Source organism: Rhinichthys klamathensis, unplaced genomic scaffold (assembly GCF_029890125.1).
Source record: "Rhinichthys klamathensis goyatoka isolate OS25496 unplaced genomic scaffold, OSU_Roscu_1.1 h1tg000045l_1, whole genome shotgun sequence".
NCBI lineage: Eukaryota > Metazoa > Chordata > Actinopteri > Cypriniformes > Leuciscidae > Rhinichthys > Rhinichthys klamathensis.
The window spans coordinates 1,615,666-1,639,846 of NW_026606592.1; the positions used below are offsets into that span (position 1 = coordinate 1,615,666).

Consider the following 24,181-nt stretch of genomic DNA (forward strand, 5'->3'; position numbering starts at 1 on the left):
GATGGACCCAATAGTTATGTTGGTGTAGTATGGTTCCCAACAGTGTACCTTTGTAGCAGAATTGACATGCTATCAGCTAGTAGGCCCAACCAGGTCTCCCTGATGGGCGAGTCTCCAGCTGGCTGGCCTTAGCAGGCCGCCTTGGAACTATCATCCGGACTCAGGGCTCATAGTTACCAGTTGCTATCAGATAGTAGGCTTGTCAGGCCTCCCTGAAGGTGAATTCACACTTGAGATGGTAGTAGGCCTCACCCGGCCTCCCTGAAAGTAAGTTCCCACATACTGTGGTGGTCAGGTAGTAGGCCCCTCCAGGCCTCCCTGAAGGCGAATTCCCACTTACGCTGGCTATCAGGTAGTAGGCCTCACCAGGCCTCCCTGGAGGCAAGCCCAAGGACAGGCAACTGGACAGCTAGCCTGACTTACTATCGAGTAGTTGGCCTCACCGGGCCTCCCTGAAGGTGAGTTCCCACATGCTGTGACTCTCAGGTAGTAGGCCTCACCAGGCCTCCCTGAATGTGAGCTCCCAGATATTGTGGCTGTCAGGTAGTAGGCCTCACCAGGCCTCCCTGAAGGTAATTTCCCTCATGCTGTGATTATCAGGTAGTAGAGGTAGTAGGCCCCACCAGGCCTCCCTGAAGGTGAACTCCCACATACTGTGGTTACCAGGTAGTAGGCCTCACCAGGCCTCCCTGAAGGTGAGTTCCCCACATGCTGTGATTATCAGGTAGTAGGCCCCTCCAGGCCTCCCTGAATGGGAACTGTCAGGTAGTAGGCCTCGCCAGGCCTCGCTGAGGGTGGGTTCCCCAAATACTGTGGTTATCAGGTAGTAGGCCTCTCCAGGCCTCCCTGTGAGTGGTTTCCAAGCGGTGCTGGGTTCAGGAAGCTAGTGGCCTTTTGCTATCATTTCAGCTGGCCTTAGCAGGCAGCTGCTGAAAGCAAGCTTGCGCCATGGCTCGACTAAAGTGTTCATTCTCTGATACTGGTTCCCACCTGGAACCTTTTTCCTGCCTACAGCCTGGTTTGCCTACCAGGCGGACCATGTGCTCCCCTCACCGAGGGTCACTTTGAGCATGCGGACTCCTGAGTCTGGTCAGACGGTCGTAGGCCTCCCCGTTAGATCAGCCCTTAGGCCTTCACAGGCCTCCTCAGTGTTTTGAAACACAAACACTGGGTAGATCCATGGATCGAGTAGAGAAACTCCCCTTGCTGGTAAGGGTTGGAAAGCACTTGCTGAGTCATACTCTCCGGGATATCCCATCTCTGAGATCCGGGCCGAGCGTTTCACTGCCAGCTTCGCAGTCCCTCGGGTTGGATGCCTTATCTAAAGGCATATGTCCAGAGGCTCTGTCTTCGGACAGACAGGAAGTGGCCAGACTAAGTGTCTATGTAACTGACGCCAGGTCAGGCCGTCCTGGTGGCATTTCGGGGTGAGTACGTTCCCCTGAATAGTGATTGGCTGGGGTTCCTTCGGGTTCCCTAGCCACATTCCCTAGAAAGGGACCCCTTCTAATTGAAGTTGTGGTCCTAGGCCTTTGAGCAGGCCTAGGTAGGCCTTTCATTTAACCCCCTGGGGTCGGCTATCGCGCCGGCGCGATTGTCTCGTTTTTTTTCTTATCAGTGCAAAAGAGACTCAAAATACTCGGTTGATTTTGATCTTACATATAAGTGTGATACATCATTAGATCCTGTTAAGTTTCTATTTTTTTTGTGGATACTCACAATAAAAACAAAGTGTTGTGCTTTTCACCAAATAAAGAAAAACAAACATGATGCGAGTTCTGCGTTCTCTCTGTCAGTGAAGTCCATTCTGAAACGCGTCCTAAGATTAACTGTAACTCTGCGATTACTTGTCACACAGGCACGAGAGATTTTTCTTTATGAAGCTTGAATTCTCTTCTTTTAAATGAAGTAATTTATATAAAAAACAAATATTCTCAGTTTATGCAATCTGTATGAAAAGAGAGTGCTGTCAGTATTTTTTTTCCCAGCTCATTACACTTCATTACGCGTTAATCTGACACGCCCACGGAGGACGCGCGCTATTCAAACGCAAATGTCGGCAAGCCATGACAATCCCCACATCAGCCGTTCCACCGCGGCGGTAAAATGTGTGGTGTATTTGCTGCCTTTTACCGCTAAGAGGCGCTACAATCATAGACTCTGAAAAGTGTTCGTTTATTCCGGTTTATTCTCTCTAATGCGTAATCTGCGGCCGCACCGCGCCTGATTCAGAGCGATTGAAAGCTGGTAGCAGATGTATTCAACAAGTGAAACGTAGTTAAAATAATTCATAATCACAATACTGAAATTAGGCTACTGAAATGTAATTGAATAAATAATGAAAACATTTCAACATAAAACATTGCAATAAAAACATTTAGGCTACATGAATGAGACTTTACAACTTTAACAGCGTACAGACGGTAGCTCAGTGATTAACGCAACAACACGAGCTTCGAGGAGCTTCAATCGACCCGAGATCGAATCTCAATGTGCATAGGCCTACATGTTGTTAACCGATGTTGTCCTACAGCGTTTGTATTTTCCAACCTTGATGCTTAAATAGGTAACTGTTTATATCTGTTTACTTATTTAAAGTCAAGAGTTTTGTTTAATTATCATTACAACATAAATTTGCTACATTCCTGTATAACCGCAGCCGCTGCACAAACGACAAAAACTGATGAAGGAAGATTGTCAGCCGATTGCATCAGAAAATGAAAATGAAGAAGCTCGTCTTTAGTCTGCTAAATTATTGTGTAATGTAAAAGAAGCTATCGGAGTCTGAGGCTGACTTAACACAAAGGGAAGTCGCAATTCACACTTAAATAGCTATTCTAGACAGTGTTGATAATGAAGGAATTAAATGATTTAAGTTACATGTAGCCTAGTGATATTTCTGTCATAAAAGTTTATTACTAAATATTTCATTATTTCAATAATTGATGAAATAAAACTGGTTTGGGGCAGCTTTTTCCAAGCAAAACTAAATATAATATGAAAAAAACGCTTGTTAATTTGTTGTCATGAACAAAATGTTCAACTCAATAAAGTCTACAGGGATCTTTGGATCCTTACAACCAGGCATGCAATTTGTGAATTAAGTTTTAATTTTATTTTGTATTATTCAAATAAATATCAAAACACGGTGCTTCGTGGTAATGCTGCTAAATTAAATAACATTTATAGAATAATTATGAACTTAAATGAAACAATATCGCAACATTTCGACACATACATTATTTGATCTGTTTTTACATTTTAATTCAGGGCGATTTAGCCTACATTTAATACGAGCGAGATTTTCACCCTTGTCTTGTCATTTTCTCATTGGGAAGCGCTTACATTTGAGTAGATCCTCTGTAGGCCTACCTCTCGTTTTCATATGGATTAGCCTACATAATCAGATAATATTTATTAGCCTAAATATTTAGACATTTAAAGGCTTTAGACATAGCCGATTTCTTATCGTGACTGAGCTGAAGTGGCTTTCGGTTAATTTTTGTGACGCGCAGTTCCCGGAGACAGAGAGGACAGATAAACTGTTTTTGTCGTTAGCCTAATATGAATACAAGTTTACAGTTTTGAACGATGTAAGCTACTCTACTCTTATCTGTATGACCAAAAAATCACGGAGTCGCCTATTAAGTTATTTTAGCTGTAATAATGAGAAAAATAAATTAATCTAAATGAACGCGCCGCCGCCTATGTCGAACACTAACTCACCATGCCAGAATAAAACCCGACTTTAGAAAAATGCATAGGGCCACTCGGCGTGCGTGGTGTGCCAGAACACTTAATTATAAACTTCAATATTTCATTCAAAATAATCTCAACACGCTTTGTGAAATTTTGAAAAGCCGTGCATGCATTAAGGCCACTGGAACTAATGAACAACTGAAACGCTGGTTTTGATTTTATTGTTTGTCGTTTAAACGTGCCTGTTGAATATCTCTATTTTATGTATTTGATATTGATGAAGTAGCCTATAGCATTGATTAGCTGTGGAGGGAGGGGTGTGGGGATTCAAATAATTCAGCAGAAGCAGGGATGTTTAGACCAGAAGGAAATCCCAGTCCTCCCTGGCAAATCACACTTTACTTAAAACCATGTTTTTAAAAACTCTAGGTTGTAGGGAACAGACCTCTCTGCCATGCGCGCGCACGGTTTGGAGCACAATATCTGTCTCGCATGCACGCTCGCTCTAGATAGATTACGGGATATTTTAACTAATTTGCGGTATAATAACTAGTCGATCACGAGTGGCTCAACAGATCTATAGATAAACTATATCTTTCAGGAATTTGACCGACCGGGTTGACACTTCAGCGTGAGAAATCGGGAGGTTTTTTATATATAAAAAAAATATATATAGCCATATATATATATAGGCTATATATAATTTATTTTTTTACAGAACTGCTTTTGAAATTACTATTGGTAGCCTATTATTATACAGATGCAAAGTCGTAACAGATTTTTAGAGCTAGACAAATCTTTCTGCAATAATAAATATAAAATTTACAGCAGACCATGTTTGTGCGGGATTTGAACCCATGTCACCTTGATGATCGATCCTAGGTTCTACCGCTCGGCTATGCATTTTCTCACTGAGAAATGCCCAAACGTTTGTTTCTCACATGAGCGAGAAAACGTTTTGTCTTTAGCCTGTGAGTGTAGGCCTACTTTAGCCTTTTACAGTTTTAAAAGATTATATCTTATCTGTATGACCAACAATTTGTTGTAGGCTTATTTGGAAATTACCCTAACTTGTAGTATTTCATCCTTAGGCTACTGTTAATAGACATTAGCCCCACTTACGTTTTGCTAAATGTCCCTTTGCGCCACCTGGCGGTCATTTCGCGTACGACTTTGAAATGCGACTGGTTTATTTTTATGTGTGGATGGCTAAAAGGTGTGACTAAAAATGTGCTTTTGGCTTTCATTTATATTTTGATTGTTTGTATATACACTCACCGGCCACTTTATTAGGTACCCCATGCTAGTAACGGGTTGGACCCCCTTTTGCCTTCAGAACTGCCTCAATTCTTCGTGGCATAGATTCAACAAGGTGCTGGAAGCATTCCTCAGGGAGTTTGGTCCATATTGACATGATGGCATCACACAGTTGCCGCAGATTTGTCGGCTGCACATCCATGATGCGAATCTCCCGTTCCACCACATCCCAAAGATGCTCTATTGGGTTGAGATCTGGTGACTGTGGAGGCCATTTTAGTACAGTGAACTCATTGTCATGTTCAAGAAACCAATTTGAAATGATTAGAGCTTTGTGACATGGTGGAAGTAGCCATCAGAGGATGGGTACATGGTGGCCATAAAGGGATGGACATGGTCAGAAACAATGCTCAGGTAGGCCGTGGCATTTAAACGATGCCCAATTGGCACTAAGGGGCCTAAAGTGTGCCAGGAAAACATCCCCCACACCATTACACCACCACCACCAGCCTGCACAGTGGTAACAAGGCATGATGGTTCCATGTTCTCATTCTGTTTACGCCAAATTCTGACTCTAACATCTGAATGTCTCAACAGAAATCGAGACTCATCAGACCAGGCAACATTTTTCCAGTCTTCAACTGTTCAATTTTGGTGAGCTCTTGCAAATTGTAGCCTCTTTTTCCTATTTGTAGTGGAGATGAGTGGTACCCGGTGGAGTCTTCTGCTGTTGTAGCCCATCCGCCTCAAGGTTGTGCGTGTTGTGGCTTCACAAATGCTTTGCTGCATACCTCGGTTGTAACGAGTGGTTATTTCAGTCACTGTTGCCCTTCTATCAGCTCGAACCAGTCTGGCCATTCTCCTCTGACCTCTGGCATCAACAAGGCATTTCCGCCCACAGAACTGCCGCTCACTGGATGTTTTTTCTTTTTCGGACCATTCTCTGTAAACCCTAGAGATGGTTGTGCGTGAAAATCCCAGTAGATTAGCAGTTTCTGAAAAACTCAGACCAGCCCTTCTGGCACCAACAATCATGCCACGTTCAAAGTCACTCAAATCAACTTTCTTCCCCATACTGATGCTCGGTTTGAACTGCAGGAGATTGTCTTGACCATGTCTACATGCCTAAATGCACTGAGTTGCCGCCATGTGATTGGCTGCTTAGAAATTAAGTGTTAACGAGCAGTTGGACAGGTGTCCCTAATAAAGTGGCCGGTGAGTGTATATACATATATATATATATATGAAGAGTTTGGTTCCAAAACGCGATAAACGCCATTTAAAAAAAAAATTAGTTACTGCAAAAATCAGTATTGTATCTGGTTGGTATTGAAAAGTCAATGTTTAATTTTAAGTAAAATGCGATATCCACCGTGTTATTCTGTCATGTTTTCTCCCTTTCTTTCCAAACCGCGACAAACGCCAGTCTCCCTTCTCTGCAGAATGCGATATATCCGCTCTCAACCAATCACAACGCAGCATTCCACGCAATGTAAACAGTAACGGCAGCGCCTTAAATACACTCGGCTTCCTAGTTTTTCTTATCTATTTTGTACTTTTCGATCAACAAACAAACAAAAAATGAATAATTTTGACGGCATTGATGAACCTGTGGTTGTTTCTGCGGTGGGTAAGAAACGTAAGGCATCGAAATCGAATCATTTACGTGAGGAGATTAAGAAGATGAGGCACTCGGGAGGAGGAAAAATGTTTTCAATCTTCTTTACAGTTCTTAATAAAAATATTATACTAATAAACTTACGTTGTTGTGTATTTTCAACAGTTTCAATGTGAAAAAAAAAACTTTTATATTGATTCAATGGATTAATTGCATTTTGATTTAAAAAAAAACATGGATTTATTGCATTTTGGGGAAAAAAATAATCCGTTTTTATAATAAATCTTTGAAAATCAAAACCTGGATTTAATTTTTTTTTGTTATTATGACCTACACATGCAATGTGAAAGTTTGAAACAGAAAATAGTGGTTTTCATCTTTTTACTTTCTTGGTAAAGAAAACACATTTTTACTCAAATTAATCTAAATGGATTTATTGCGTTTTGGAACCAAACTCTTCATATATATATATATATATATATATATATATATATATATATATATGTGTGTGTGTGTGTGTGTGTGTGTGTGCGTGTATATAAATATTTATTTATTTATATATATATTGTCCTTGCATTCTTTCTTGTGTGACACCCCTGAATGAAAGGCTCATTAGTATGCAGTCTGCTCAGGTGAGAACTGCCTAATTATTCATGAGGGGGTTGGGCCGTTCCGCCCATCCGCATATTGCCTTTGCAAACAAAAAAATGTTTTTCACAATTTAAAACAATCTATTGTTTTATGAGAATGATTAGGCAGAATGATTTTCAGATCAATTTGAAGGAAAAACTCTAGGCGACAACATCCACTAGTCAAAAGTCTTGTGGACAGATATTTAGCATGTTATTTGTGGCCTTATATTAGAAACTTTAGTTTTTAGTTTTTTCGATAACCACGCATAAACAATATTCTCTCAAAAATACAAACATGTACATACATGTTGCTCACACATTATGGTAGCCCTGTGTGTGCTATATAGAGTGTAATTTCACCTGTGCCATTAATATGTTTATAAGCAACTGAAAAAAGTACAAATGTCAGAGCATGCCAAAACATCTCAAGGACCCCGAAAACACCTCAGACCCCAGAGGGTTAACTATGTTTATGGAGGTTTTCCTGTGAGGCTTATAGCTTGGGCTATGACCGTAAGGAATGCTGTCACTGACAGCCCAGTGTGACCTGAGGGTGAGTGGTTCTAGCATTTCATTTGAATCTGCTGGTTCGGACAGTTGTCACTGCCAATGGGCATGCACTCCCCTTAGCATGGCGGCGTGGGTATATCGTTCCCCAAAGCGTCATGTTTGCAAGGTGCCCTTTTATACTTCCAGGTCGCATGTTAATCATTCACGTTAATGATTCATGGGCTGTCGCCGGTCAATGTGATTGACGTGATTTGATTGTGATTTCAGACACCTGTCACGCCTGAGGCGTTTCCCCAAAGCGTCATTCGACGCAGTGTCTCGTTCTCTGTTCTCAGGGAACATAGGTTACAGTCGTAACCTGAGACGTTTATTCTCTTTAGACTTTATTATGTCGCCTACATAAATTGACCTTGGTGAAACATTTTAGATTTTGTTTTTAGGCAGTTATAATTTTAAAAAGTCCAGTACAAATGTTACTGCCGCTCGTCACAACGGCTGTCACCAGTTGCTAGGCGACAAAACCCAGACCATCCCATTGGACAACTCCCGGAACACAGCTAGCAATTATTTGTTAATGTGACAATACATTTTTAACATTTTCCAAATAACCAGTGGTGGAGTGTAACTAAATACATTTACTCTGTATTTAAGTTTAAATTTGAAGTACTTTGATTGTTATTCAACTCCACTTCATCTCAGAGGCAAATATTGTACTTTTTTTTATTAGATTTTGATATTAGATATTGTTTAAAAAATATATAAACAGTATATAATAGAAACGCTAAAAGGCAACGTTCGGTCCTGGAGGGCCGCTGTCCTGCTGAGTTTAGCTCATAGGACAGTTTTGTATGATAAAATAATTTATGGTTTGATTTTTGAGTATGTGAGATCATTTAATTTATTCTTCCCTCTCTCCGAGAACAGTGATTGGCAGCCCAAGCCTGAGTCAGCCCTGCAAACCTGTAAGTGGACAGTGGAAGTATGCACTGATCCCAGATGATGTCCCGCCGGCAGAGGCTTTACCAGGGTCTCTATTGTTGCGCCCCTCCCGGTCCAGCAGCACCATTAGAATCTCCTTACTCAGCTCAATAAAAGTCTACAGAAAAATGTTGTCTTCATATCTATTTTATGTATGCTGTTAATTTAAACTTTGTTTTTCTTATCTAAACGTAACTTATCTTGTAAAAGTACTGGAAGTAAAAATGTAATCAAAAACTTAAAAGTAGCCCAATTCTGCGGGAAAACCTCGGACTTGGCAACACTAACGGTGGGCCGCATTCGAAGGATCCTTCGAATAGGGAAAGCCTTCGTCGCTCCACTATGACGCAACCGGCCTTCAAATGTGGCCTTCGGAGGATTCAGCTAACAGGGCTAACAGGTTCTTCTCATTTCTTATTTGTGCATCCTCGCTTCCTTTCCTCGCGTCTCAGCTCTACCCCCTGTAGGATGCGAGGGAAGGCTGCAAGGAAATAAAAGGAGGACAGAGGAATCGAAGGAAAGTTTATTTATACATTGGAATACTGGATCACTCAAGCGTCACTTCAAAGCGCCATCAGCAGCGCTCAAAGGATCTGCCCTTATGTTGTTGAAGTTTGGTTATTAAAGAAATTCATTATAAATAATAATAAAGCAAGATACTTTATAAAATATGTTATGAAAATATGAAATATGTGAGATGTGTGGTTTATTTAAATGGTTTACCTTTGGCCTCTTGCCTATGGCTGAAACACTAATATGACTGATAATATAATAGCCCTTTATAGCTTTATAAATTATTTTAAATTATTTACATGCATCACAAACCCAAAATATTGATCTGATTTGCTGATGCCAATCAATAATCCTCCATATTGTAACACAACACATTATATTACCAGTCGTAGTGTCCATTGTTGTAGTTTCTGTTGTTTTGGTTGTGGTTGTCTCTGGCATGACAGTGGTAGTGTTTATGTTGCTTGAATCTGAAATAAATTATAAATATTAGATAAAAAAACAATTTATTCAACAATTATCTCATATGCACGAAGGGCACATGTAAATATATTTACCTGCACAGTAAGCCAAACTGCAGAAAGTTGGGCTCACAAACTCATAGACATAATAATCTCCTGGACAGGCTTTGACTTTAATGGGATTTGATTGGAAATAGCAGCAGTTATTGCTCCAGTGACCGCAGACATCTCGAGTGACCACTCCATCCTCAACTGTTGGATGTCCTCCGTTCAGCCACAGAGGAGCATGAGTGCCACAACTATACTCATCAACACATGTGTCTGGCATCTGAACGCTCTGACCCTGAATGAAGAGACGGTACCAGCCGTTCCAGCTGACCGCAGTGTCACACATTATTTGAGAGGAATGTTGATTGTTGGTGGCTCTCCATGAATCATCCAGGATATTGTAGTTGTAGCAGGGGTCAACAGGGGGAGCTGTTGTCATGGAAAAATTAAAAATATATATTTTGACGAATTAATAAATAAATGTTTTTTGATGTGTATTTTTTGAAGTGGTTATGTTATGAAACAGTTTACACTGTTTACTTAAGCTCACTGTTTCATTTGCATTTTAAGTTGAAGCTGAAGACAATTTGTCGTAAGCTTTCAGAACATCTTATCTTATCTTATCTTATCTAACGAGATAAAAACAGCCAAATTTGAGTCCCTTTGCAATTAAGCACTAGCCTGGATGCCAGCCCGAACCCCGCCCACAACATTTTTTGGTCGGGAAGTTCGGTCTGGACTCGCTCCATTGAGGAGTAATTATGATCAGTCAAAAAATGTTTGCCAATCAAATTGCCAGGGCGGGCTTTATACGATGATGGACAGATGATCTGCAGGGACGTAATCATCACGTTATCAAAGAGCGTTGAACTGGTTTCCCTCAGAGATCACTGCAGCTGGAGAACTGAGATGTATAGATTCCGCTATCACGTCTGTTGTAAAAGAAATCGACAGCGCATTCATTTTAATAGACGAACAGAGAACTGCAATCAAGGCATTTGTCGATCGGAAAGATGTGTTTGACGTCCTTCCTACGGGATTCGGCAAAAGTTTAATTTATCAGCTGGCTCCGATGGTCACTAAGAAGATGGGACACAATAAAAACCCTGTGGTCGTTGTGGTTTCTCCTTTGGTCGCACTCATGGAGGACCAAGTAAAAGAAGCAACACTCGTTATTTTACTTCTTCCAGCGTGCATGCATTTGAGTTCTGTAGTTGACAACTGTGCTATGCAAAGTAGTTGACTTACTGCGTTGCTCTCATTGGTTGTAGGTCTATCCAATTGAGTGCAGAGTTTTTTTTTTCCTGGTTCGGTTAAGACACGCCTTATAATCAAAGCCATATGGAGCAGTATCAGACTCACATTCTGACTAGAATATGAGTATGGCGAAGTCAGGCTAATTGAGCACAAGTATTACAAGCACATTGACTTCAATAAGTCAGTGCTTTCAGAACACTCTTTGCCACTTCTATGCAAAAACATTATTCTTACGTGTTGGTGGTGGTATTCTGCACATACTGTTGATTGAAAATGAGAATTTTGTTTGTTCTTTCAACTTTAAAACGTCTTAATTTTAGAACTGACACTGTCCCCATTAAAAAAGTTTTTTCAGGGGGTCCAAAAATCTCACCAAATACCACAGTAAGTGACATTAAGGTAAAGAACAACAATATACTATGAAACTGTATGAATGAATAAAAGGATATCAAATTACACTCTGATTCTTATTATATATATATATATATATATATATATATATATATATATATATATATAAGAATCAGTGTAAATTGATCTAGTTAAAATCTAAGATAAAAGTGTCTTCCAAATGCATAAATGTAAAAAGCTATCAAATATATATATATATATATATATATATATATATATATATATATATATATATGATAGCCTTTTATCCGCAAGTTTCCTACATCCCATGGACCTTGCGTCAAAAGTGGGCGCGTCTTCCGGTTCGAAGTAAACAAGCGAGACGTGACAGTCATTCATTCAATCGACTATCGATTAATCATTAATATTTATTTTAAAATGTACTATTTAATTTGTTTAACTTTTTATCAATTAAAAATGCAATGAAAATACAAAAATACAGCGTGTTTTTCCACGATGAGTTAAGTTTAGTTATGGCTAAACTTGAAGATATGCGCTGCGGAGCTCTGGACTGGAACCTGCAGCTGCGAGTCGGCGTTTCTTAAACAGAGACCCTCGTTTGTTCCTAAATAATAATAAAAAAGAATCATGTTAAATAAAACCGAAATCGCGATACTCAGATGATCCACGAACCTGTGTCGCGGTGAGGGAAGGCAGAATCACGACACACCCCTTCCAACTCCCAGAGATATCCTTCCCGTCCAGATCCAATATAGCTACCATATCTTTACTATTAGTATTATTTGAAGTTAACATCATAAAATACGTAGACCTACACCACAAAACTAATTCCAGCGTTATGGACATGACATTTGCAGTCATAGCCTGAAATATAAATTCTCAGAAAATGCATTATAATATAGGCTATGGAAACTTCTTTTTATATATCATACTTCATTAATAAAGGAGTCCAGACATTATAAAAATATAACACATGCATTTTATATTTAATATGAGGGAAATACACATGAGGGACGTGACACAAAAAAACTTTAACTTTTATGTGGCAAAATATTTTTTTAGTAATTATGTGAAATGTGAGAATTACACTGCGCAAACCTAAAGTAATACTACCCACCAGATGAAGAAGGGTTGGCATAAAATATTTATTTTATTTTATTTTATTTTTCATGTTAGCATTTATGAGGAAAAAACAATGTTACGGACGTAACAGTTCCCTGAAGGCGGCACTAAAAGACTGCTTTAAAACTTTCACAGAGACCTCAAACTGAAAGCACTAAGCCTTTATTTAAAGTTAATTTCGTTTTGTATTAATTGTATCTTAATTTTAATCAATGTTTCATCAACAAATTACCTGCATTTAATAAATAATAAGTATATAGCAGACAATAATCAAGACACGGAGGCGCCTGAACTGCAGCTCGTCTCATAAATGAACCGAAACTCAGCATAGTCTATACTGCCTCACAGACCTGAGAAATATAGCCTATATTATATTATATATACAATGACATGTTTACTGTGTGTCATTCATGTTCTGAATATGTTGCTTCACAGTAGCCTTCACTTAAAATCTTTAGTCCAAGATTGTTAGATATTAAAATTTGCCACTGAATTAGTTTAGTCTGGTTATAGGCCTATGTACAACCACGAACAGCACATGTTGTCCCTGAGCTCCGTAACGACATCTCTCATAAAGGTTTGCGACTTAGTTTAAATAGTAAAACATTATCTGAAAAACCTCTTCGCTAACTCACACAAAATACCATTGGTATGCTACTTCCGCCGCCTGACCGGAAGTTGCACCCACTTTATTTTTTACAGTAGTGCCCCCTGGAAACAGATGGATACATCACATTGATACAGTTTTATAGTATATTGTTGTTCTTTGCGTAAATGATATTGATGCAAAGAAGATATCATTGAATCCAGATCATGTATAAATATCTGTCTGTACATGCAGTAATTTCCCTCTTTCCAATGGTAGGGGTATGCGAACAGGGGTTATGAACTGAGTTTGAGAAACACTGGTGGTTTAGATTTCACTGTTAACAAAGTTTCAGTACTTCACTTTGTCTAAAAATGCATTCTGTTTACATTCAAATATAGAGAGTTTGAATTGCATAATCATCTGTGAGCTGTATTGCTTTTTACTAATGTGATGTTTGTAAATATGTTCTGCAGAAATTAATTTAGCTATGAATTTACTTAATATGATTAACAGGAACATTTCAAGAGATCATGCTTAATAAAAATACATGTCCAAAAATATGCTCAAGAGAGTTTATGAAGGAAGCAAGACAATACTTTACCAGTGGTTGTGATTGGTGGAGTAATGGATTCTATGGATGGGATTGTCTCTGTTGTTGATGAGATGGACTGGTTTGAGGCATCTGGTATTAGGAATATTTTATGTTAACAACAATCACTTCATTTCAGTTCAAACTAAATCCAGAAAAGTAAATGGCTGAAGATCAAGAGTAAGTGCTCACCAACACAGTAAGCTCCACAAAATGTTGGCTTGACAAACTCATAAACATAGTAATTTCCTGGACAGGCTTTGACTCTTATAGGGTGGGATGTGTAAGTACAGCAGCCATCCCATAAGGAGAGACAGACCTGACGTGTGACCACTCCATCTTCCAGCTGTGGGTGAGGGCCGTTGAGCGACAGTGGTTCATAAGTGCCACACGTGTACTGATTTACACATGATTCTGGCATCTGAGTATTTTCACCATTGTAGAACATCCTGTACCAGCCATTCCACTCCACATTATAATCACACATGCCATAGTAGTTATAGTTATTATAGTAATAGTTGTCTGTGGATCTCCAAGGCTCATCCAGACTGGTAGTTGTAGCAGGGGTCGACACTTGGGGTGGAGAAAGGCACTATTAAGGAAAAAGGAGAAAGAGAGCATTGCAGATTAAATATATTCACATTAATAATAAGAAAAAAATCAATACAATTCATGACAAGCATGTCAGATATAAAGATGAATGAATATACCTGCACAATATACAGGATCTGGGATTGAAAGAGTTGGTCTGGTAAATTTGTAGACATAATAATTTCCAGGACAAGCTTGGACTTGGATTGGGTCGGATCTGTAGCGACTGCACTGATCATCACGGGAGCCGTAAACTTCACGAGTAACAACTCCATCTTCTAGCCGAGGATGAGGGTCACCAAGCCACAGAGAACTAAAACCTCCACATGACATGTAATAAAAACACCACTCAGGCATCTGAGCACTTGATCCATTAATGAAGAGTCGATACCAGCCGTCCCATTCTACACGAGTGTCATCATGATCAGATATGTATCCATAATTATACCAGTAATTGAGTGTGCTTCTCCAGTAGTTGTCAAGTGTGTTGTAGTTATTACATGGATCATAATCTGTTAGAGTAAGAGATGATGAGACCAAAACAATCAAGTTATATCTCAATGAGCAACTTCACAAGCGCAAATCTGAACCAGTCAAACACTGTAAGAATGAGATTCATAAACCATTCATACACAATGCAACTGTGTAATAGTGAAAATGTTTATGCACCAAAAAATCCATTTAAACTGTAATGCAAACCTTTAATTGAAAAGAAATATATGATTTTTAATAACACTCAAATATTAATATTATTTACAACTTACTCAAGTTGATGGTGGATCCAGTGAATATATCTGGACCCACAGTGGAAACCGCCTGTGAAATAGTGCTGACATCTAAAAAGAGGGAAATTCATGTCATGACAGAAATCATTTACAAAATGGTTTGAAATACTTAAATAAATGAGAAAATCACAGTACCTGTGCAGTATCCCGTACACCATATTTGTGGATTCACAAGTTCATAGACATAGTAATTGCCTGGACACGCTTTCACTCTGATGGGTTTAGACTTGTAATCACAGCAGCTTCCCCAATAAGACCCTCCACAGACCTCCCTGATCACCACTCCATCGTCTATCTGAGGGTGAGGATCATTGAGCCACAGGCTGAGGTCTGTGTTACAGGTGTATGAACTAATACAGGTCTCTGACATCCGGATGTCCATTCCATAGTAGAAAAGCCGGTACCAGCCATTCCAGGAAAACAGGTTATCACAAATGTAATCTCCACTTTCATTGTTGGCTCTCCAGGGACGATCCAGAGACTCATAGTTGTAGCAGGGATCACTGCTGATGCTTTGGAAAGCAACTGTCATGGAGTTTGCAAAAGTACTGTTAAAATGTATTACATCCTAAAGAGCATAAGAGTTTTATACCATAAGACCAGTTATGATGGTTAATTACATAACTTCGAGCAATTATATTCTAACCAGTGGTGTACTGTCAGGCTAAAGTGGGGCAAGTCTGTCTGACAGAACCCTGTAGAACGGGGCAGAGCAACACCTGAGGAGGGGCTACATATGACAAAAACTGTGCTACTATGTTTTAATCTGAGAAAAAAAACGTCTCAGGTTACGAATGTAACCTCTGTTCCCTGAGAACAGGGAACGAGACAATACGTCATCGGCGTTATGGGGAACGCCTCAGGCGTGACAGGTGTCTGAAATCACTATCAAATCACGTCAATCACATTGATCGGCGACAGCCCGTGAATCATTAGCGTGAATGATTAACGTGCGACCTGGAAGTATATAAGAGTGCCTTGCAAACATGACAAATCACCTTATCGTCTGAAGGGACTGTACGGCAGGCAAGCCCCGAGGCATGGCAGGGAGACCTATTGTCTCGTTCCCTGTTCTCAGGGAACAGAGGTTACATTCGTAACCTGAGACGTTCCCTTTCGAAGGGAACTCAACAATACGTCATCGACGTTATGGGGAACGAAATACCCACTTCGCCATGCTGAGGGGAGTGCATGCCCAAAGGCAGTGACAACTGTCAGAACGAGCAATTTCAAATGAAACGCTAGAACCACTCACCGTCAGGTCACACTAGGCTGTCAGTGACAGCATTCCCTACGGTCATAGCCTAAGCTATAAGCCTCACAGGAAAAACCTCCATAAACATGGTTAAATGAAAAGGCCTACCTGGGCCTGCTCAAAGGCCTAGGACCACAACTTCAATTAGAAGGGGTCCCTTCTAGGGAATGTGGCTAGGGAACCCGAAGGAACCCCAGCCAGTCACTATTCAGGGGAACGTACTCACCCCGAAGTGCCACCAGGACGGCCTGACCTGGCGTCAGAGCATAGACACTTAGTCTGGCCACTTCCTGTCTGTCCGAAGACAGAGCCTCTGGACACTTGCCTTAAGTAAGGCATCCAACCCGAGGGACTGCGAAGCTGGCAGTGAACCACTCAGCCCAGATCTCAGAGACGGGATATCCCGGAGAGTATGACACAGCAAGTGCTTTCCAACCCTTACCAGCGAGGGGAGTTTCTCTACTCGATCCATGGATATACCCAGTGCTTGTGTTACAAACACTGAGGAGGCCTGTGAAGGCCTAAGGGCTGATCTAACTGGGAGGCCTCACGAGAGGCCTACGACCGTCTGACCAGACTCAGGAGTCCGCGTGCTCACAGTGACCCTCAATGAGGGGAGCATATGGTCCCCCTGGTAGGCAAAACCACGCTGTAGAGTTCAGGTGACAGTTCCAAGGCGGCCTGTTAAGGCCAACCAGCTGGGGACTCGCCTTTGAGGGAGGCCCGGTTGGGCCTACCAGCTAATAGCAAGTCAATTCCTACAAAGGAACACTGTTGGGAACCATACTACACCAACGTAACTATTGGGCCCACCCACAGGAGGCCTAGTACGGCTAGCTACCTGCAGCAGCTATAAAGTATGTCCCACAACGTTGGGACTCACCTCCGATGAGACCTGTTTAAGGCCTACTACCCACCGGTGAGTCAACTGCCCGAACCACCAAGGCCAACTATTTCTCTCGAGAAGTGGCCTACAGCGCCCTATTGGGGGCTGCCCATACAAGGAGGCCTGCTGAGGCCTACTACCTGATGGCGCAGCCTTCGTTGGCAGATAAGCTGTTTACACAGCGCCTACAGCATCCTGGTGCCTAATCACATTGCCCACGACAGTGTACTCAGCAAGAGAGCTTAGCAAGAGAGCTTAAAAACAAGGGGAGTACAACATACGCCACTCTGCCTCAACGGAGGCCCCAGTTAGTCAGGGGCCTACCATCTATGCATGGGCGTCAGCTCAGGGCAATGCTCTGGCTACAGGGGAGCGTACTTCGACCAAAGAAGAAGTGAAGGCTTACCTCATACTCGACCCGAGCCATAATGGTGCGAGGTAGGATAAACAGAACTGGGAGTGAAGTACTCAGACCTACCCTGAATCACAGGGGAATACTCACACCTCACCCTGAGGTTACCAGGGGGCGGGCCTGCCAGCAGCTCTAGGGGTGACAGAAATGTATCTGTGCCCAACCTAGGGGAGTGGGGATTGAATGAAAGCCACCCACCTACAACCCGGCGCTCGAGCAGTAGCTCACCGAGGTAAGTGAAGCCCATACTGGCGGCCTAAATCCGTAGGCCAGTTCTGCACGGCAGGGTCGGGCAGGAGACTCAGTCTTCTTCGTGAAGCGAAAGACGGCCTAACCCTGCTCAAAAGGACTTATATACCACGGTGGCCTAACTGAGGCCTACCATGTCCTTATAAAATATTCTCTGCACCACGCTGCATTACTCTAGTCACCCCAGAATGCAGAGAAGGGGGTGGGCCTTGGCCTAACGACTCCCATGGGAGGAGGCTGATTATACAGGGATGCCAAAAACCTACATTCACAAAGTGAAGGGTCAGAGGAAGAAATGCTAATTTTAGCAGAACGCCTCTAATATCCCTGGCACAGCCTAAGCCAGCTACAGAGGCGGCCCTGGTGAGGGCCAACCTGTAAGCATACATCTATCTGAGGGCTCAGAGGAGCCACAGCCTAATAAGGAATAAAATCTGTATTATTCGATACAAAAGGCTGCAGAATCGCTCAGCCTAATGAAACCCAAACAGAGTTCAAAGGGCGAAATACTCAGGAAAGTCAAACGGTCCCGTGGGCCGGACTTAAGATCTATCTGAAGCTCTAGCATCAGTCAACACTCTAAATAAACATTTTTAAGAGAGAGACCAACTACTCTACCCTGAGGTGGCTAACAGCCCGAAGGCTAACATAGTTATCGTTCTGGCCACCTACCGGGAAACTTCAGGGCCCTGATAATCCAATAAAGTTCTCTTACCTTATTACCTTGACATGGCCCCATAACTCTATACAGGGAACGAGGTCTGTAAAGAGAAATATGTTATTTTTTAATCACAAAAAATACTCTTTGAGAAGACCAGCAGCTCACCTGCGGCGCGCAAGGCGAAGATTCGCCAGACAGTTCTTTATGAACCTGGGAACCGCCACTTTACATGCTTGAAAGGAGCGTTTCCACCAACCAGGCCCAGGTGGGCCATCAGAACATAGATCTCATCATAGGCCCATCCCCAGGCCTGATGTAATGAACGCCTGGGGGTCAGAAGAGAGAGGGCAGATTTCGTGACCCTCCGGGGAGGTTATCCACTACCGACGCTGTGAGCGTTTGTTCTGGATAACCTCCCTCAAATCTCTTCTGTTGCGGGAGTCACGCCTCCTCTGCGACCTGCTCCTCGAGGGAGGGGGCGCACGAGAGGCGACACTGGCTCGCTGGCCCTGCCTACGGTCCTCAGACCGTGAAGGGCCAGGCTCTCCCGCCTGCCTGGGTGCGGACGCGGATCTCACCGGTATACATGTCCTAAATGCTGCTGAGCGCGCCTTCGCCTCCATGAACTTCCCCACCACCTCTTCTACAGAGGTGCCAAAGAGTTCGGAAGGCGAAACTGGCGAATCGAGGAGAAAGGTCTTTTCTTTCTCCCCGATGTCAGCTAGGTTTAACCAAAGATGCCTCTCCGTGGCCACCATCGCCGCCATCGACTGACCGATCGCGGCAGCGGTTTGCTTGGTAGCCCGGAGAGCCAGATCTGTGGTGCGGCGCAGCTCAGCCACCGCCTCAGGGGACATCCCTGCCCCCTGGTCGAGATCCCCCAGCAGGTCAGTCTGGTACGCCTGCAACACTGCCATGGTATGGAGTGCAGCACCGGCCTGACCTGCTGCCGTGTATGCTCTGCCATTCAAACGAGCCGATGTTTTCAGCAGCTTGGATGGCAGGGTTGGAGCTTTCAGTGTCGCTGCCCGCCCAGACACGAGATAGTTCGCAAACGTCTCGTCAATGGGCGGCATTGACACGTACCCATGCTCTCTGATCCCCTCAACATCAGCGAAACTGGCCCGCTGATGTTGGTGAATACGGACAGAGTATGGGTTCTTCCATGCCTTCTCGATCTCCATGTGCAGATCAGGAAGGAATGGAAGGCTCACCCGAGCTGGTAGTGTACGGCCGGGGAGAAACCGATCATCGAGCCTTCCGCGAGCGGTCCCTCCTCTAGCACCGCTGCCAAGGCCACCGCAGCCTGCCAGCAGCGCGCTCCATAACCTCCACCAGCTCAGCATACACGGGGCAGTATGGCTGAAGAGGTTCAGGATCTTCCTGATCATAAACCTCCTCAACCATCTCCTGCGCGTCCTGAAGAGCCTCAGCTGCAGGCACAGTCGGTGAAAAATCTTCCTCATCGACCTGCAGCTCGCCCTCGTCAGCCGTTGAATCATCTGAGAGGTTTACAGCCCTCTCAAGGCGATCAACGAGCTCCATCTGAGAACCCCATGATGTAAGTCGCCGCTCGGCCTCAGCACGAGCGGGACCTGCACCATGAGGAACAGATGCTGAGCCCCCTTCACTCGAGAAGAGGGCCAGACGAGAGCGGAGCGTTTTAAGAGAAAAACGCTTGCAATTCGCACAGAGGGTTCCCTCGAGAACCTCCCGTGCGTGCTCTTCTCCCATACAAAAAACGCACAGATCGTGTGTGTCAGCCGGTGTCAGAAATCTCGGACACGGGTCGGCACACTTACGAAAACAATCTGCTTTTGCTGTGCGTTTCATCTTACCTTTCTCTTTTTGCTCGTAACTTGAGTAGCGTTTCATACAAAACAGTCCCTGAAGACGATGAGATGATTTGTCATGTTTGCGAGGCGCCCTTATATACTTCCAGGTCGCACGTTAATCATTCACGCTAATGATTCACGGGCTGTCGCCGGTCAATGTGATTGACGTGATTTGATAGTGATTTCAGACACCTGTCACGCCTGAAGCGTTCCCCATAACGGCGATGACGTATTGTTGAGTTCCCTTCGAAAGGGAACTTAACTTCAGATAGGCACAAGAGGACTGTGGAGTAATATCACAATGTTTTCATATACATTTTTAGTTTACATATTAATGAACAAATCGCCTAAAGTGTGATTTGAGCAATTGTGTAACTAAGAGATCTAGATGCTATTGATCTGTAACATAACCTACTATACAGAATGGATGATGAACTGCATGATATGTTAAAACATACTTATTTCATTAAAAAAAAAAGATGTATGTTAAATTATCTAAAAGTCAGAGCATTTACACTTTCTATTATAGCCTACTGACATAAAAAAAATCCTAAAGATAAGATTGAATATTGTACCTGCACAGTACATCGGCCCTGGAGCCGATATGACGGGTTTGACAAATTCATAGACGTAATAATCTCCTGGACAGGCTTTGACTCGGATGGATGAGGAACTGTAGGCGCCACACTGACTGGAATACCATGAATGAGTTCCCAGTACTTCACGGGTCACCACTCCATCCTCAAGTGTTGGATGAGAACCGTTGAGATACAGTCCAGTGTAACCACCACATCCCACATAATTCACACACCACTCAGACATCTGGGCACTTTCTCCATTCAGATACAGCCGATACCAGCCACTCCATTCAACAAGGGTGTCATCATGTCCATACTGATATAGGTTTTGCCGTATATCTCTCCAATATTCATCAAGTGTGTTATAATCATAGCATGGATCAGTTGTAGGTTCTGAGAGAATAAAGAGAAAAGACTCATTCACTGAGGTGACAAACACAAGAGTTCAGGTAAACATCTATCTAACATCTGTGTCTGAATGAAAGAGGAGATATTGGGATGGTGAAATAAGGATGAATTAAAGGGGTCATATTATGGTTTTAAAAAGAACATTATTTAGTGTATTTGGTTTAATGCAATGTATTTACATGGTTTTAGGATTGGGGCCGATCCTATCCAGTATCGGTATCGGGACTGATACAAACGTAATTCACGTATCGGGTTTTCCCGATCCAACCTGCGGAGATATCCGATATCCATGAGCCATGTCTGCGCTTTAACGTTGTCTGCTGAAATGACTCCAAAAGGGATTCCCGCCGGCTAGTCTGCTAGCTGCCTGCAAACTGTGGAATGGAAATCCATTCCGCAGTTTGCAGCCTCTCGACTCAAAACAGTTGTTTCTGCTGGAAGTGTGTTAGATTTCGTGCACGCGCATATGAACGCATGTTAACCATAGACTGTAAAAAAAATATGGACGCAGTGTCAGTGACGTCACCCGTAGGTTTCTGAAGAGCGTTTCTGAAGCCTAAAGTGGGCGGGGCCGGCTTTGCTAATGCTATATGCTACTGGCCTCGCGCTAAAGTGACAGTTGTTTGAAGAAGTAAAGCCAATGGTTAAAGTCATAAAGCCAGCGGTCATAGTAGGGGGGCCCCCAACCAACCTCAAAAAAATATATATAAAAGAAAAGAAAAAGCCCCTTATCATCATGAACGCTTCAAAAGCATAGTAAATGTTATTAATATTCTTAAGAAATACGTTGAAATGTTGAAGTATGTAGCAATAATAAGATGGGTAGTTGAGCCAGCTCTGGTATGTTGGAGTAAATTAACTAGATTCTAATTTAGTAAATTTCCCCTCCATTCTTCCATTCGGTGAAACAAAGGAATAGTGTTTTGAATTGATTAAATCATTGACTCTGATTCGCACATGCAGCGTTTTTCTCTAATGAATAAACAAAGAAATGCTTTGCTTACGACATGTGACCAAAAGGACATGTGACTCAAGATGACATCTCATGAGTCTGGCCGAAGATCACGTAGAGAACAGCCCCTTAGGGGTCTCCCCTGATTTGATCACCTCACAAACAGGACATTGTGTAATGAGTGAGCCACTACACAAAGCTGCCTGAACGCTGAAGGACAATTACACATTCCAACACACACACACACACCACGGATGGACAGATGCACACCACACATACCCGCACACAGACGTCTTTGTGGATAACTTAGGATAGAAATGTCCTTAATGTATATAACACAGAATTGTACCCGACCTTCCTGTATGCATGCATATCTAATTAGTTTTGTCTTATTCTATAGATGTAATTTGAAAATGACTGTAACTTCGAATCTTAAGTTTATTTCTAAAGAAAGATTCCCCAACAGGATCACCTTCTGTAACTCTCCCTCTTGCTAGGTCATAAAACTTTATGACTCCCCAAAAGGAATTCCAAGGGAAATCACAGCTCCCACTTGAATTCTGATGAAGAAAGAGGAATAGACTCTGCAGTCTTATATTGTCTATAAGTATAACCACGTAAGAAATGCATAAACATGAATTTGATATTTCCTAGGTCATGGTAGCCGGTATTATGGCTTTATAGTCGTGTAAGTGAACATTTAAATGTGTGAATGTAACTATGTTCCTTCTACTTTTCTCCTGCCATGCTTGGTAACTGTTCGACCGTCTTGTTTTGACTAAACAAGTCATACATAGGATATTACAGTGAAATGTAGTGTTCTGTGTATACCATATTTCTGGTTAGAAATGACAAAATTTTATACCATCGTAAAATTATCCTGACAAGACAAAGAGTAATGAAAACTAAATTCCTGCCTGTGACTTCCAACTCTCCGATTGGCCAAGCCGACAGGAAGAGGCTGGATTTCTCCAAGGTGATAAATGTCGGCACTCGCTCTTCCAACGCTCTCTGCCTCGACGCGCTCTCTTCTTCGACGCGCGCTTCCTGGTCCCTGGCTCTTCCTGCTCTCTTCGATGCTTCATCATGTGACTCCTCGTGCGTCTGGACATCGCCTATCGTCATTTCTTCTCGCGAGGAAAATGAACACAGCCCGAACTCAGCTGGCAAGCTTCACCTCCAAGGACATTCAAACACGCCGCGCTCGCGCGTGCTGGACGAACCCGAACGCAGGACGTTCACATGACCGAGAGAGACACACGCCTTCTTCACATCAGCCACCCAAAAGAGCTTTACCGGTGCAAGTACCCGTTTTACCATGCTTTCAAGGTTTAAGATCTGTTGATTCTTGTTGTCTCAAAGGTTCTGTGTCTGTGATGAATTTTGCCAAACTCATGATCTTTCCAAGTTTTCTCTCTCTCTCCCTCTCTGTCTACCTCACATAATCTTTCGTGATCAGCTCTCTCTCTGTCTTCCTCTCTCTCTATGTTATTTGTTTGTCTCGTCAGTTTTACTGTTTAATGTACATATATGTATCCCGGGTTTAAATGTAGAATTCTGTATCTGTAGTTTCAATTATTAAAACCATATTCTTGATTGCTTTCTGTCAAAAAGCTTATATTACAAGTCAATGAAATGATTGATCTATAAGCTACACAGCTTTACAATTTGTTACTATTTCAGTAGCCTAAATTTTATAAACACAGGAAAATTAATGTTCACGGCCAGAAAATTGATATTTCTTGGAGTTTATAAAAAGGGATAACTTTGTTGAGAAGTTGGTAAGTTAATCTTACGGCTGTTTGCTGGACAAACCGATTGTTTGATAACTAAATTAATTCCCTTAAAGTTATCTCATATAATCGATCTGTAATGAGACCATTGATATATGAATAAGGAATTATAATTCGTTATGATTTATCAT

General features: G+C 42.3%; 1 protein-coding gene across 1 annotated transcript in view; it reads right to left on the reverse strand.

The window, feature by feature from the left end:
• Positions 1-24,181, reverse strand: part of LOC130082413 (alpha-tectorin-like) — a 226,432-nt gene that overhangs the window by 181,054 nt on the left and 21,197 nt on the right. The window contains exons 8-10 of the mRNA XM_056247270.1: positions 20,895-21,290; positions 15,157-15,546; positions 15,001-15,072 (exon numbers count right to left, since the gene is read on the reverse strand). Coding sequence (XP_056103245.1) covers positions 15,001-15,072; positions 15,157-15,546; positions 20,895-21,290 — 858 coding nt within the window. The remainder of the gene's footprint in view (positions 1-15,000; positions 15,073-15,156; positions 15,547-20,894; positions 21,291-24,181) is intronic.